This window comes from Hypanus sabinus, chromosome 1, assembly GCF_030144855.1.
Source record: "Hypanus sabinus isolate sHypSab1 chromosome 1, sHypSab1.hap1, whole genome shotgun sequence".
Taxonomy (NCBI): Eukaryota; Metazoa; Chordata; class Chondrichthyes; order Myliobatiformes; family Dasyatidae; genus Hypanus; species Hypanus sabinus.
The window spans coordinates 158,821,827-158,837,590 of NC_082706.1; the positions used below are offsets into that span (position 1 = coordinate 158,821,827).

Sequence of the window (15,764 nt, forward strand, 5' to 3'; positions counted from 1 at the left end):
AACATAACACTCTATGTGTAACTAATAGGAATTTACAATTTGCCTTACAAGGTATATAGAGATTCTTCACTTACAAGGCAGCTCAGAGAATCACTGAAACAGTAGACACTTCCTGCAACTGGGCCCAAACCCAAAGTGGGTCCATCAGTCCCTCATTAGAACCCCTGAGCAATTCCCAATGAAGTCGTCTTTATCCACTCTAGTGCTTTCCCCTTACATTCCTTCTTCACCTTTCCTGCCTATCCCCTCCCTGCTTCCCCTTCCCAACCACTTGATCTTTCCTCTTATTGGTTTTTCACCTGGCACCTACCAGCCTTCTTCCCACCCTCCCCCCACCTTCTTTATAGGGCCCCTGCCCCCTCCCTCTTCAGTCCTGACGAAGGGTCTCGGCCCAAAACATTGACTGCTTGTTTCCACGGATGCTGCCCGACCTGCTGAGTTCCTCCAGCGTGTTGCTCAGGGGAATGACTGATTGAGAACTACACAGGAAGTATTGGACAAAGAGCGCTACAGAAGAAGCACTGCCCCAAGTACGATGAATGGAGAATATTTTATCAGTAGGGCCAAGAAGTGAGTACAACAGCAGAAAGGAATGGGTCGGACATCCTTATTCTTAATAAAACAAGAAAAAGTTCTTCTGTCCCCTGCTCACGGGGCATACAAACAGCTGTAGTGAACATTCCACTGAGACATGCCAGAGGTCTGCATTGGATGGCACCACATTGTGGGCTGAGGGGCCCATACTCTGTTGTACTGTTCCACGTTCTCTATTTGTAAAGCCTACAACATCTGCATGATCACTGGAAACTTCAAAAATTGAGATGATTATAGGAAAGTGGCTATTTTCCCCAACAAGCTTTTGCCACTTTGACAGAGCATCTTCATTGCACTAGCTGGAGCATGATTTAACTCTCAGGCATGCAATTCAACCTGATTCTCCTCTCCAAGTGGTTAGCTCCACTATACGACCAACTAAGACAGAAAATTCAGCTGCATGGTCCACAGGCAAGGGCAGGATCTTTCACTGGCTCAGAGAAATATTGTGATTGTTCTCTACACATCCTCGCATTGAACCCACTGTGTACTGTACAGCCAAAATCTGTCAAATGATTAAATAGGATTTGAATGACACAAAATAACTACAGGCATTTTTGTGACATGCAACAAAATCTTCTATAAAATAAATACTGCTTCAGTCAAATGTCCTGTAAAGAGCGAAGTAAATATTTGGAAAATACTTAATTTTCTAAAAATTTGGAAAATTAACATACTAAATCATAACTCTGGAACCCTAAGGTAATATTTTAATGAAAAAAACTATCAGTGTTATAACACAACTTGAATTTATGTTTTGTTTTAACAGGTTAGTCTTGAACAGATTAGAATGTGACTTACCTAAAACCACCACACAAAATTCATTGCCTCTCATCTTTGAAGTACAAATGACTACCACATAGTTAGGTACTTTCTGTTGAACATGTACATCACCAAATGTTCTTAAGGTTTCTGAGATGCCTTCTGCCAGAGAATTCTGAGAAAAAACAACTTGCACCAGATCTCTTGAAACACTGGCAGCAAGTCGGGCAAGCCAGGGCAACTGTCCTGGAGACACAGTGAAAGAGGGGCCTCCAAGTTGTAAGTATCCATCTTTGAGGCTTGAGTCCTGTATAGCCTTCAGCATAATCTGTTCAAATTCTTCCCTGAGAGGCATTTGGTCTGGACCTGAAACAACCAAATATATATCACAGTCACTTAAGTCTAAAACGTGCGTAGAAAAAAAACAAGTAATCCAATAATTATTTAAGAAAAACATAATGCAGTAAACCCGTAACTTTTGAAGCATTTAATTTCCAGAAAATAGCCACAAATCCCAAAAACTATAAATACCATTTATTCCTGCTGTTTCCAGGAAGTTATATCATGGGCAAGGTCTACAGAGCTGACTGAGACTTAATTATTTGGAGTCTTGCCCAGAATCCTCTCAGGGTGGTAGTTCATATGAACACAGGTACAGGCACCAACACTCGGCTTTCAGGGATACATTTAGAACTTTGCTAGTAAAATACACGGATGTTGGGGGGGGGGGGGGTATCTGTTTTGACATCTTCCTCAAAAATCCCACACTATTAAAACAGAGATGCTGGATACTACTTACAGCAGTTCCTGCTGCAGTATTCCAGCAACTTCACCTGGAACACTATGTCACTGGGATTTCATCGCAAAAATGCAAAATCATCAAGGCTTCATATGGAAGTGTTTGAGGAATGTTGCTTTCCAACACCAGTCAAGGGAACAGGGTAGTGATATGCAGTTTACTAGCCAAGTTGTGCTCTCAATTGTTTCTGTTGCTATAAATCCACAGAAAGAATTCAATGGATGTAAGTTCATTGGCTGCACAGATTGCAGCTCTGGCAATCAACACTGGTATGCTGGCAGTAAATCTTTTCAGAACTCACAGCAAGTATAGTATAAGACAAGTTTCGAGAAATATGAGGCAAACACAGGCAAATAGGAATGACTCAGACGGACGTCTTGGCTGGCAGGGACAAGATGGGCCAGAAGGTCTGTTTCTGTGCTATAAATTTCATGCTATGACTCTATAGAAGAATTAATAGAATTAGTGTAAGTGAAATATTTCTGTTTGACTGCTTAATCTTACCTAGCTGAATCAGATATTGTATTGTTAAGAGAATCATATTTTCCACTGTTAGGATCTGGCTGTTGGAAACCCCCAGCTGTTCTAGTTCAGTTGAAGTCAGTTGTGGAAACTTGTAACAATTCACAAGTAGAGGGCTTACTACAATATCACCAACATTGCCATAAAAATATGGTAAAGCACCGTAACCTGCAAAATGAAGAAGATAGTTTAGTCTCTCATTAGTTTTCAAGATAAATTTTATTTTGTCTGCATTGGGATATGTCTTTGATACTTACCTGGTAATGATGGTTAGTGATGAATTTGCTGAAAAATAGCTGCTCCAACCGTCACAGTGAACTTCTGACACATGGTAGAGCCTTCAGCATGTAATTCTTACATGCGGAAGGGGTGACAGAAGCCCTGCCTACTGACCACACTGCCTACCCCCAACCTTACCCCATGAAAATGCAGATGAAATCTGTCTAGGCCACATGTCAGATGTAAATGTTTTCAAGACACTACCATTGTTTCAGGAACACTAAATATATTCCACAACTATTAATAAATAAATAAATGATCATTTCTGAAATAATAATAAAATAAAAATCTTAAAATACAGATGATGGGTTAAGCCTTTACTTTAATTGTGGATGTTCTGCCCTCACTCAATTGTTTTCTCTGTTTTCTTAAACTAGACAAACAGATAACTCCAATCCTGATGTAGCTGTAGTAAAAGATGATTTTATTATCCACCAATGTGTTACAGTACACGAGGAGCCAGTGTTAAAAGACAGTTCTTCTCGGCGTTCTTACGAAAGGCAGATCCAAATATTGATTGAAATTCCTTCAACTTCTAACAAGTGTTCTTGGTTCTTGGTCCTCCAAAATATTCTGCATGGAATATAAACTGGAGGTGGCGGAGGGTGGACTTAAGAAGGAGATTTTTGAAGAAGAAGAGCTGTCTTAAATTTAATTGGGTTTGATTGTGTGACTATGGTAAGATGAAGATTATTCCATGCTTTAATTGTGCGGGGTAAGAATGAATTGCTGTACACATCTGACTTGGTAGTTAGTATTTCAAATTGAAATGAGTGCCCTCGTCTGCTCCTAATAGGTTTGGGTTTGGTGTAGGATTGGCAGTCTATGTCAAGCTGACCATTTAACATTTTGCAAAAACAGGCCAGACGGTGTGCTTCACATCTATTTTGGAGAGGGTTTCACTTTAATTAATTCAAAAGTTGGGTAATTCTCGCTTCTCTCTCATAGGTATTAGGGACAAATTGGGCTGCCTGTCTCTGGATACGCTCGATGGAGGTAGTGTTTTTGTTTGTGTATGGGTCCCATGCAGCAGTTGCATATTCCAGATGTGGCCGAACAAGGGTGAGGTACAACTTCTCCTTGACAGAAGTCGAACAAGGATGAAAATTGCATCTCAGAAAATTTAGGACTCCTGTTGCATTCACTGTTGCATGATGCATCTGACCATTCCAACGCAGATCATTCTGGATTTTGATACCAAGATATTTGATCTGTTTGGTTTCTTTAAGGGTGACGCCCAGGATTTTATATGATGTTTTACCTGGTTTTCTCTTCCTGGTGACTCACATGGTTTCACATTTGGAACCATTCAACCATACTATCAAGATCTTTTTGGAGAGCATCTTCATCATCAGCTGACTTAATTGGACAGTATATCAAACAGTCATCAGCAAAAGTCTAGTAGTGCTTATGACTTTTTTGTGGATGTCATTAATGTAAAGTAAAAACAAATGTGGGCTCAGCACTGTGCCCTGGGGTGTACCACTTAATACTGGATGCCATTCAGAGATTTTTCCATTCATGCACACATGCTGAAGATGTTTTGTCAAGAAACTGGAAATCCATCTTTTAGTATTAAAGCGAACACCATAGAAGTCAAGCTTCCGAAGTAATCTTTGGTGGGGAATGACATTGAATGCTTTAGAGAAGTCAAACACTACTAAATCAATGGTGACATTTTTATCAAAGTTTTTGGCCAGGTCATTTGTTGTCAGGATAAGCTGAGACTCGCATGATCTATGCTTCCTAAAAGCATGCTGGTTGTCAGCAAGAATATTATGTCTGCTAAGGTGCCTCATCAGATTGCTGTGAATTATTTTCTCCAAGAGTTTGCAGCAAGTGTGTGTTAATGAAACAGGCCAATAATTTGCTGGGTTGGTGGTTGAATCCTTTTTAAAGAGAGGGGTGATGTTTGCCTTTCTCCAAACCAGAGGAAGATCACCTGAGTCGAGCGACTGCTGGAAGGTAAACTGCAGAACAGGAGCTGGTTCTTCAAGCTGCGATCTGGAGGGCTTGATTCTGAATCTGGCCTGGCCCAATAGCTTTTGTCATATTGATGTTGAGCAGTAACTTTTTGACACCTTCAACCTCAATTTCAATAGGAGGCATATCAATATACGGGCTGGACGGTAGATCAGGAAAAGATGAAGGTTCCGTATCTTCCCAGGTAAAGACATTTTGAGACATCTTAACGAATGAATGAATATACAAGCGATTATATAATGGCCAACAAGATGACAAAAATTAATTGCTTAACAATGCAATAATGAGTGATCAACAACAGCTGTGAACTTGCAATTAAGCAATGGGACCTAGTAATTAGAAATAAAATAACAATCCAAATCAGGAAATACATAACAATGGGTATTCTACTCAAAAGTTAAGCAGGTATAACTAACTAGTTGGTAAACGTGTTGAGTAGAAAATAAAATTAATTTTAATGTCTTTGAATTCTCCACCCTTGATTTCAAACAGATGCCCAAATGGAAAAAAGTTTGGCTTCAGGTCCACCCTCTATATGCACTTGGATAAATATCATGCTGCAGGTCCTATCAGCAGATTACTTACAAAATGCACAGCAACTTCTGCTATCCAAAATCTAGATAAATACAACCTAAAGGTTGGTCTAGAGGGGATAGTGTAATAGTGAGAACATCTTCTATATGAGCAGGACACTGTGACTCGCCTTGGCTTGCAAAACATAAACTCACATCATGATAAGACAAAGCCAAATTTAAGGCCACAAATTAATTAGTTCCAGATTGTTAAGTACAAAAAAAGGGAGAGGAACGAACTCTCACCACGTTATGACATAACCTTCTTCCAGTAACAAATAAATATTCACCATAGTAATAGATCAGAATAATAGTTTTTCTTGGATAATCCTACCACTGTCTTCCAAAGAGGGAGTGAGCAACTTAATCTAAACACATTAAAGGCTGATATCAGATAAACAAGAGCACACGCACAAAAAGAAACATGCTGAAATCATATATGGGACAATGTTTATAAACAGGATAGATACATTTTCAATTATTTATTGTACTATGACTGAACATTGTTTTTCAATATTTTAAAAAGATCTGTGATCTTCATTCAGTAAGTTCCTCACCCAGTACAAATGATAATATTTTTATTGAGTGCAGGAATAGAGTTTAGGTCCACGGTTTCCAGTTTCTTTGTCTGGCTGACATGCCTAGGCTGCTGTTAAGAACTCAGAAAATTATCCCAACAGATAATGGAGTCAATATAATTTTACCTTATTAAAATTAGTTAAACAACACTTTTCGGGTAGATGGAGCTCGTCAGCCTGAGAAGGCAGTCCATCTAAGAGAGGGAAAACTCTGATTTCAAACCTCCGCTGCCATGCGGCAATACCTACTTATGGGAAAGGCTTCAGGAGCAAACCCTGAGGACAAATCCGGTGCTGGAGTCCCGAAGGCAGTCGAACGTTGTCTTCAACCTCGTTCTGGCAACTCCTGTGACATCACTGGTGCCAAGCTGTATTGGCCCTTGCCCTTCCCTTAGACAATATCGGTGGCGTGGAGAGGGGAGACTTGCTGCTTGGGCAACTGCCGGCCTTCCATACAACGTTGCCCAGGCCTGCACCCTGGAAAGGCTGAAGCAAGACTTTCCAGGCGCAAATCCATGGTCTCGCAAGACTAATGGATGCCATCCAACTCTTAACAAGCAATTTATATTAATTTCTAATGGAGCTGTTATAATGCTTAAATCAGGAAAGGTAAATGAATATAGGTAGTACATACCTATGAGAATAACAGGTCTCACTCCAGAATTATTTAATAAATTTTCAGGGATGATGACAGTTTCCCCTGCAGAGATTGGTTGTGGCTGTAAAATTCCAGTTGGCATTGACTGAGTAACAGGCACGGGTAGTGTAGCATCTAAGGAGACAAACAGTGCAGAAGCACAATATTCTCAGTTTTCCTGAAAATTACTATGTTAAAATGAAATTCTTAAACAGGAATTCCTAAACTAATATTTGTGTTTCCTGGTACTAAAATTAACAAACTGATCTATCAAATCTTTACATTCCTAATAATATGATATACATCCTTAAAACTGTAAAGCTGGGAGGTGAAATGAAAAGGAAATTTCTGGGAACCTTGGGGAATTTGCAGCAGTTTCAGTGTGGGTCTGGGAATGTAAGATTTCAACACTACAACTCATCAAGAGTGTGTGAAGGAAGCCTTAGTTTTATTTTGTAATTTATTTTTTATTGAAGTTCATCATCAAACAAACATTTCCATAAGATGTATTTCAGACATTGTACATATATATCATATAATCATATATATCACAAATCTCCACAAAGTTTTTATCTGAGGTATACACTTATAGAAAAGAGAGGAAAGGAAAAACAAGCAAAAGGAAAAAACTATGTACAAGTAGGGAGTGATCTTTTTTTAGAACATATTCATTGATTTGTGAGAATAAAATCAGGCCTATGAGGCATTATGTAGTTAAACCATTTTTCCAAGTATGAATCAAATTTTTCTAGCTATTGATTAACAGATGCTGTTATCTTCTCCATTTTGTAAAAGTCCATTGTAATTTCCATCCATGCATTTAAAGTTGGGCTCTCCTGTGATAACCATTTCCTAGTAAGAGTCTTTTTAACAGCCACCAACAGTATATTTATTAAATGTTTATCTCTTTTCAACCATTCTTGAGGTATATATCCAAAATATATGGTCTTACTCTCTAAGGGTATTTCATATTTAAAGATGTCTTTAAACATATTTAAAGATTTAAAGATGTAGGGCATTGTGTATCCCCCTCCAATAGTTTTTGATAATAGGGCAGTCCCAAAAAATATGATAATGATTTGCATTTTGATTTCCACAATTTCTTCCCCAAACAGGGAGGTTACTATCATAATGGGATTTCTGAGAGGGTGTAATAAAATACCTTATCAAGTTTTTCCATCCAAACTCCCTCCATTTCTGTGAACTGGTACACTTCCATTGATACCTCATATTATTTTTAAGAGAGTTCTCTTTCTGCTATTAAGTACTCAGAAAATTACACCAACAATATAATGGAGTCAATATAATTTTACCTTATAAAACCTACTTAAACAGCTCTTAACAAGCAATTCGCATTAATTTGCAATGGAGTCATAATAATTGTTATATCAGGAAAGATCACTTACAATACTCAACCCAAGACATAGACAACTCCTTCCCCTCACTCTCCCACCACAGATGCTGCCTGCATGAAACACAGAGTTCCTCCAACAGATTTCTCCAGATTTCAGTATCCGTATCACAAGACTGTTCAGAAAGCAAATTTAATACAGCAACATATAGCTGGGCAAATGAACAAATGCTTGACCAAAAATGCAAATTTTAAGGATTAAAGAAGGAGGTAGTAAAAAGTCAGTTAAATTTAAGGACAAACTAGGATCTGGGCAACTGAAAGCATGGTTATCAGTGGTGGAGCAATATAATTGTAGAAGTACAGATATCATGCAGAGTCAGAATTAGAATCAGTTTTAATATCAATGGCATACTGTATCTTGTGAAATTTGTTGTTTTGGGGTTGCAGTACAATGCGATACATAATAATACAAAATACTATAAATTACAATAAGAACTATACGTGTATAATAATAAATTAATTAAGTAGTGTGAAAAGAGAGAAACAATATAGTAAAATAGTGTTGATAAATTCATTGTCCGTTCAGAGGTCTGACGACAAAGGGGGAAGAAGCTGTTCCTGAAATGCTGAGTGTGTGTCTTCAGGCTCCTGTTCTTCACTTTCGAGGGTAGCAATAAGAAGAAGGCATGTCCTGCGTGATGGGGATCCTTAATGCTGGAGCTGCCTGAGTTTACAACTTTTTCCGATCCTGTGAAGTGGCCCCTCCATACCAGTGATCCAACCAGTTAGAATGCTCTACACATCTGTAGAAATTTGTAACTTCCTCAAACTCCTAATGAAATAGTGTTGCTAGATCAGACATAATTCTAAAGAAATAGTAAGGCAAAGGAACGGAAGAACTTGAAAAGAAGAATTTAAAATTGAGAAGCTTTTAATTTGGGAGTCATTGAGCAAAGAGGTAATAACTGAATAGAACTTGGTGCAGGAAAGTAGAGTTTGGATCACAACTTTAATATGGGTATTAGATAGGAAGTCATTCAGGAAATCTCTGAAACAGTCAAGTACATTGATAACAAAAATAAGGATTTCAACTGCAGCTCAGCAGTGTCAGTAAAGGTGGATTCAGGTGGCTATGGGAATAAAGGCAACAGTCAGAACTTCACCCTATGATTGCACATCCAGATAACCTCCTGGGATAGGACTAATGGTGTAGGGCCCAAGTCTGAGGTGGGAACCAAAGTCTGTGGTTTGCTTTTTGCTTCAGTAAAGGAGTACATGTCATCACAAACTCCTTTACAATGTGTTTTCAGAAAATATCACTGAGGCCAAAATCTAAATGAGAAATAAGAGCTCTCTGACAAACTCGATATTAGAGTAGTTGTACACCAAGCAGTTCTGCAGCTCTAAAAGAGATGCAAGTGTGGTTTTGGACACATCTTACCAGATCTCGTCACTGGTCTCACAGCTGGAACAGGGACTACTGTGGGAGCAGCATTGGGGGAGCCTGGAGACCACCCACGATGACGCTTCTTAGGTGGCCCAGAGCTTGTCATAATGCCTGCAAGTATTATGAAATATTATTGAGGGATGGATTTTTGCATCCTTAAGAAAGCAAATACTTAAATTTCATTACATAACTCATACTATTACTATACAATGAATAACATGGATATAGTAAGTAATTGGATAGATAGACTAATTGTTGAGACCACATAAAAACATTAAAAAGTATTCATACATAGAAAAAGCAATGTGGCCTTTCAAGCCTGTAAACTATTCAATGTCATGAAACTCATTTCCTTGTAAAGTCCCTCAGGCACAAAATTCCTCTGTACTTCAAGAATCAAACTCTGCCTTGAAATAACCTCAGATGAGTGGAAGATTACAACAGATTACTCCTTATACTTGGCCAACATTTCTCCAGAATCAAACATAACTAAAACAAATGTTATCTTTGGACAAATGGTCATTTTATCTCAGGCCTATTCATGTGATGCTGCTATACGTCACTGAGCAAAGCTAAAAACAAGATGTGGTACAAAACAACAAGATGAAGCTTCGCTTCACCACGGACCATGAACTTCACCAAAAAAAACAATCAGTCTTGTTTTGGAAAGTTTGCGAAACTAGTTGTTAAATTACTGGATTAGCAGCCAGAAGCCTAAACCATTGACCCAGAGGCTAGGATTTGACTTCCATCATAGCACCCAGTAAATTCAAAATCAAGAGATTAAATAAATCTGGTATAAAATTGAAGGCTGGATGGTAGTGTAATGCTATTCAACATCAGCTACCTATTCCATTGCTGACTGTAAAGAAGTTGCACTTTTTCCCCCTGACAGTGTGGGTTTCCTCCAGGTACTCTGATTGCCTCCCACATTCCATCCATAGGTTAAATGGTTACATGGGTGTAATTGGGCATCGAGGGCTTGTTGGGACGGAAAGGCCTGTTATCATGTTGTAGATCTAAATAACCAGATAGATAGTAGCTAATTTCAAAAATAGTGATCACAAAGCTATCCTGTAATCACAAAAAAAATCTTGTTAGCAACTGTTGCTCAGTTTAAGAAAATCTCCAATCTTGTCAAGTCTGGCTTAAGTATAAATTCAAACCTATAGCAATCTGTAGGTTTGAATTTGTAGGCAATCTGGTTGGTTCTTCTTCAAAAGGACCCAACAATTAAAGTTAATTAGGGACTGTAAATTCATGCAGAGCCTGACACTGTCTGAGAGTGCATCAACAGGTATTATCTCTTCCTTCCATAATTTACCAATTATAATTTAGCTTTCTTTATTTGAGTGGCACCAACAGATTTCTCCCCCAGATGTGAGTCCCCTGAGACCAGGACTTGGGATAGGGGAAGGGTGGCTGGCTTGGCCAGATGCAAACTACACCTAGCTTGGAACTGGTAGTCATGGTACAGTGAGGTGAAAAATCACCTGTAAGTATTGCCCCTCTATTAAGAGTTATACCCCTTTACATTCAGCACATTGTACTATTCCAATCCAATCTACCAGAGCTACCTTGCATCCTGTCAATTTCCATGCACCCTGTAAACCACGAGTTGAATTATATCAAAGACCTATTTGTAATAAAGAAATCTGATTTGCATCTACACGAAGTCTCCCACAGAACAAAGGCAAGATTCGGAAATTCATACTCCTTCCTGCCTGCCCCAAAGTTAAATATAGAGGAAATCTTCATAATGTATTTTACACAAAATATCCTGAATAAAAAACTGCCATTTGGCTCATGGAAAAAAATGTGCAAACTACATAAAATCATTTAATAAGTAACTGTTTATGGCTCCTCAGTACTGTGACAACAAATCAACCAGATTATTATTCATGGCCAAGCTACTGCACTTTAAATTCTATGATACCATGCTAACATTTTCTAGCTTGGCTATGTAAAGCCAAATCATAATGAATGACTTTCTAGTGAAATCTCTAATGCAACAATGCAATTAAATTTGAGAACCAGAAAAGTGAAGGAATTGAAGTGATTGCAGTGTGCAACAGATGTGCATTAGATCAGATATAATAGTAATGTACATCAAAATGTCTCTGCAAAATTGTTAAGCTGCTTATAATGTTACAATTGTGTTATAATGTGCAATTGTTGAAAATCACAACACGAATTTCAAGGGATATGGGGAGAAGGCAGGAACAGGTTACTGATGGTGGATGATCATTGAATGGTGATGCTGGCACAAAGGGCCAATTGGCCTAATCCTGCACCTATTGTCTATTGAACTTACTGTTTTCTCCTGACGTCAAGCCTGGACTTGATGAAGTTGAAAGAAGTTGAGGTCGAGACAAAGAAGCATTGAAAACGTTGGATTTCCCAGCAGAGCCATTACTATTGGTATTACCATTAACTCGCACAGACCCAGGTGACTGGTTATTTGGGCAAGGAGCTGCACAAAATAGAAATGTTATGAAAGAAGCACTTATGCTAATTACTTTAGAGCAGGACAGCTAAATGAAAATTGCAGCTACATTAACACATATTATTGATGGTGTTGAAATAGAATGGACCCCTAGCTTTGCTTTGACATTATCACAGCACTATGGGTGCCTTTGTTTGATGCTTATTCACACATACTAGCTTAAGCAGTAAAGAAGAAACAAGTGTAAAGATTATGAGAAATAAGGAAGATGAAACAATGTTAGTATATAATGTTATCTTAGAGCATAGATTTCCTCAGGGTGCTCCAGTTTCTTGTGCCCCACACCTAGAAAGGAGAAAGAGCAGGCTATAATTGGGGAGGACACTGCAGAGTCCTTAATCAGTGCTGGTGCATAAGTTTTAAAGTTACAGATTTTACTAAACAAAAAACAGCAAAGATAAATAAGAAGTTAATAATGTTAATACTGGAAAATAATCTGTTAGAAGAGGGATAAATAATGAAGTAAAAGTAAGTACTGTACACCACATTAAAATTTTACTAGAACAAAACAAAGATTCAGATGGGCGATGAAGAGTACAGATCATTTCTGTAGATCGGAAGTTGCAAGACTTGCTCTGAAATGGAACAAATTAGAACAGTACCTGCAGTGAGAGGTTTTGCAGGTTGTTGTGCGGCCATGGCAAGAGGTTTTGCTACATTTGCACTCCGAGACAGGTCCTGACATCCAGAGAAACTGGCAGAAGATGCTGCTGAACCATGACTGAACATCGATTCTATAATGTATGAAATATTATAAAACTTACCATTCTGTACCATAGTCAAAGCAGCATTAGAGATGAGGAATTGGAGATTTCTGAAACTCCTCTTGATAACACATATTTTGTCCAATAAACGACTTAACTACATTCACAAGAGAATACACTTGAAGAGTGAGCATGCCATTTATAATGGATTATCTTAGCCTAAAAATGTCAGTGCTTTTTTCAATTTGTAGGATATGATTCAACATTTAGTGACCATGGAAGGATTAACAAAAGCTACTGAAAAGTAAATAGCTATTATGAAATATGAAAATATATTATTAAGCAGATTTTTAAATAAAGCTACGCACAAACCATCTAATTTCCTCAATCTGCACTACAACGTGGTATATTTTGCTATATTCAATCACACATTTTCTGGCTGTTTTATATTTGATTGGATGCTGAAAGACGAAATGACTCTATTTATAACTTATCCCTCTGAGAAAGAATACAAAGACATAATAAGATACAACTTTGGAGATGCAGAAGGCCTAAGGATTACTCAATTAATCATTGGTCTGCCCCAGATAGGCTGATCTCAGGCAAGGCTACAGTCAAATGGAAAACCGTAATTAGCTTGTGAGTTAAGAGTCAATGACGAGAGGAAAACAAAACAAAATAAATACTAAGGAATAACGCTGGGCCATTGAAACCACTCACTCCAATTATCCTACTCCACGTTTTCTGCCTTCAAATTAGCTAAGACTTTTCTCAACCTCTATCTATTTATCTTTCATGTACTCATCTAATAAAACTCTACCTATCTTAATCCTGAAAATTATAAGTACAAACGTTTGTAGATCAACACACAAAGCCACATTGAGTGGTTGTTTAATTATCTAAAGCAATTCAATTAGATTATCCTCTTAATTTTGAAAATTTAAGGAAATAAAAACCAATATTTTGGAAGCCACCTTTCTAAATTAATACTAGAAATGAATGGCCATTTTCTGTGTTGTAGTTCTCTACAACTCTAAATTCTTATATACCTTTGTTGAGTCTGCACTACAGTCTTTTCTAGGCTAATAATACTTTCTGAATTTTATGTCTGCATCCAAATACCCATTTCCAAAGTTACAGTGACCAAGGTTCTATTTAAATTATTCAACAATTCTTCATTTATAAATTCTAGTTTTCTTTGAGGTCAATGTTTCATTAAGCTTTGGATCATTTTTATCCTTTGAACAGTATCAACTTTAGGTCATTGTCAAAGACATTTCCTGACACATGTGATGCTTTGCTGTCATTTAGGGTGAGATGAAAGTTGATCTGTTGAGCAGCACTTCTGAAAGATTATTATTTCCTGTTACGTAATCAGATAAACAAGCCAATTTGTATGCAGCAAATCATCAAAAATAGCAAATGGGACATTACCAGTTACTGATGTTCAATGATTTAGTCTGAGAAATAGAGATTGGCCAAACAACTTAATTTGCTTGCCTTCCCAAGCACAGCATATGATACAGACAAACAAAAAAGAAATCACATTTTGAAGAGTGGATAAATTTCTCAAGCCCTGAATCCAGTCTTAACAATAATGTTACGGTAATTCTTCAAACTATTTTCAATGTGAAAGCAGGGACACAAATAAAGAGGGAGCTTCACAAGCTGCATCACAGTCTGGTATGGTGGGGGAGGGCTACTGCACAGAAAGGAGCTGCAGAGGGTTGTAAATTTAGTCAGCTCTATCTTGGGCACTAGCCTACAAAGTACCCATGACATCTTCAAGGAGCAGTGTCTCAGAATGGCAGCGTCAATTATTAAGGACCTCCAGCACCCAGGGCATGCCCTTTTCTCACTGTTACCTTCAGGTAGGAGGTACAGAAGCTTGAAGGCACACACTCAGTGATTCAGGAACAGCTTCTTCCCCTCTGCCATCCGATTCCTAAATGGACATTGAACCCTTGGACACTACCTCACTTTTTTTAAAATATAGTATTTCTGTTTTTTTGCACAATTTTTAATCTATTCAATATATGTATACTATATAAAGTATATGGAATAAGATTACTTATTAACTTATTATAACTGTATTATTATTATTTTTCTTCTATATTATGCATTACATTGAACTGCTGCTGCTAAGTTAACAAACTTCACATCACATGCTGGTGATGATAAACCTGATTCTAATTCTGATTCTGACCCTTCAAAAAATCAACATCCAGACCTCAGGAATCTGAAAAAATACTTCTCACTGTAAAAACTCTGACTGCTCTTTTGTAATCCACTCATTCCACAAAATGATACTGACTACTTTTCCAAGGCAAAATGACCTTGGTATGATAGAGTAAGATGTTAAATGTATTCATACATTTGTATGAGTACCACATGGTATTCTATACAATGGACTGTACTCTCAAATATATGCACGCAGCAATCTCGACAGCCTACCTGTCTGACAGCTGGCAACCGTGGTGCTGCAAGCGCTGGGTGAGACCGTGTCTGCATTTGGTGAAGGTGATGTCGAACCGCTGACTGCAGCAACAGTCTTGGCTGAAGGTAGTGCAGATGAATAACTGCTAGGCAACTGACGAGTTCGGCATTCTAAAAACATATCAAAAACAGTGATTATTATATTCAGTTGTATGTCACACCTATAGATATTTCATTACCACGTAGTTGATATTAACATTACATCAAGGCCTCAAAGTCAAGGTCATGGAGGAATCAGCTGGATTGTCTCTACAAATGAGGTACAGCATTTTTTTTTCAGAGATCATGAATATTTGGAACTATTAGCCTCCAAAGGTAGCAGAAACTTGATCATCAGACATATTTAAGGTGCCGATAAATAAATATTGCAAAGATCAAGAAATTGTATTTCATGGGGAAATGGCCAGAAGAAGAGCTGAGGTCAAGTTAAATCACATCAAATGATGGACCCAATGACCTGCTTCTCCTCTATTTTTCTGTTTTGAAATTGTCTCTAGTTCAATGTTCAAAATTCAGCTATCCAACAACAAG

General features: G+C 37.9%; 1 protein-coding gene across 10 annotated transcripts in view; it reads right to left on the bottom strand.

The window, feature by feature from the left end:
* The window catches only part of greb1l (GREB1 like retinoic acid receptor coactivator), a 250,753-nt gene that overhangs the window by 74,368 nt on the left and 160,621 nt on the right, over window positions 1-15,764 (bottom strand). For 9 of the 10 annotated variants that reach the window (XM_059979787.1, XM_059979736.1, XM_059979745.1 and 6 more), the window contains 7 exons: window positions 15,192-15,344; window positions 12,636-12,767; window positions 11,842-12,000; window positions 9,522-9,638; window positions 6,724-6,861; window positions 2,660-2,845; window positions 1,396-1,722 (listed from right to left, as the gene is read on the bottom strand). In XM_059979787.1, the coding sequence (XP_059835770.1) occupies window positions 1,396-1,722; window positions 2,660-2,845; window positions 6,724-6,861; window positions 9,522-9,638; window positions 11,842-12,000; window positions 12,636-12,767; window positions 15,192-15,344 (1,212 nt within the window). The remainder of the gene's footprint in view (window positions 1-1,395; window positions 1,723-2,659; window positions 2,846-6,723; window positions 6,862-9,521; window positions 9,639-11,841; window positions 12,001-12,635; window positions 12,768-15,191; window positions 15,345-15,764) is intronic. The other variant, XM_059979802.1, reaches the window with a different exon arrangement.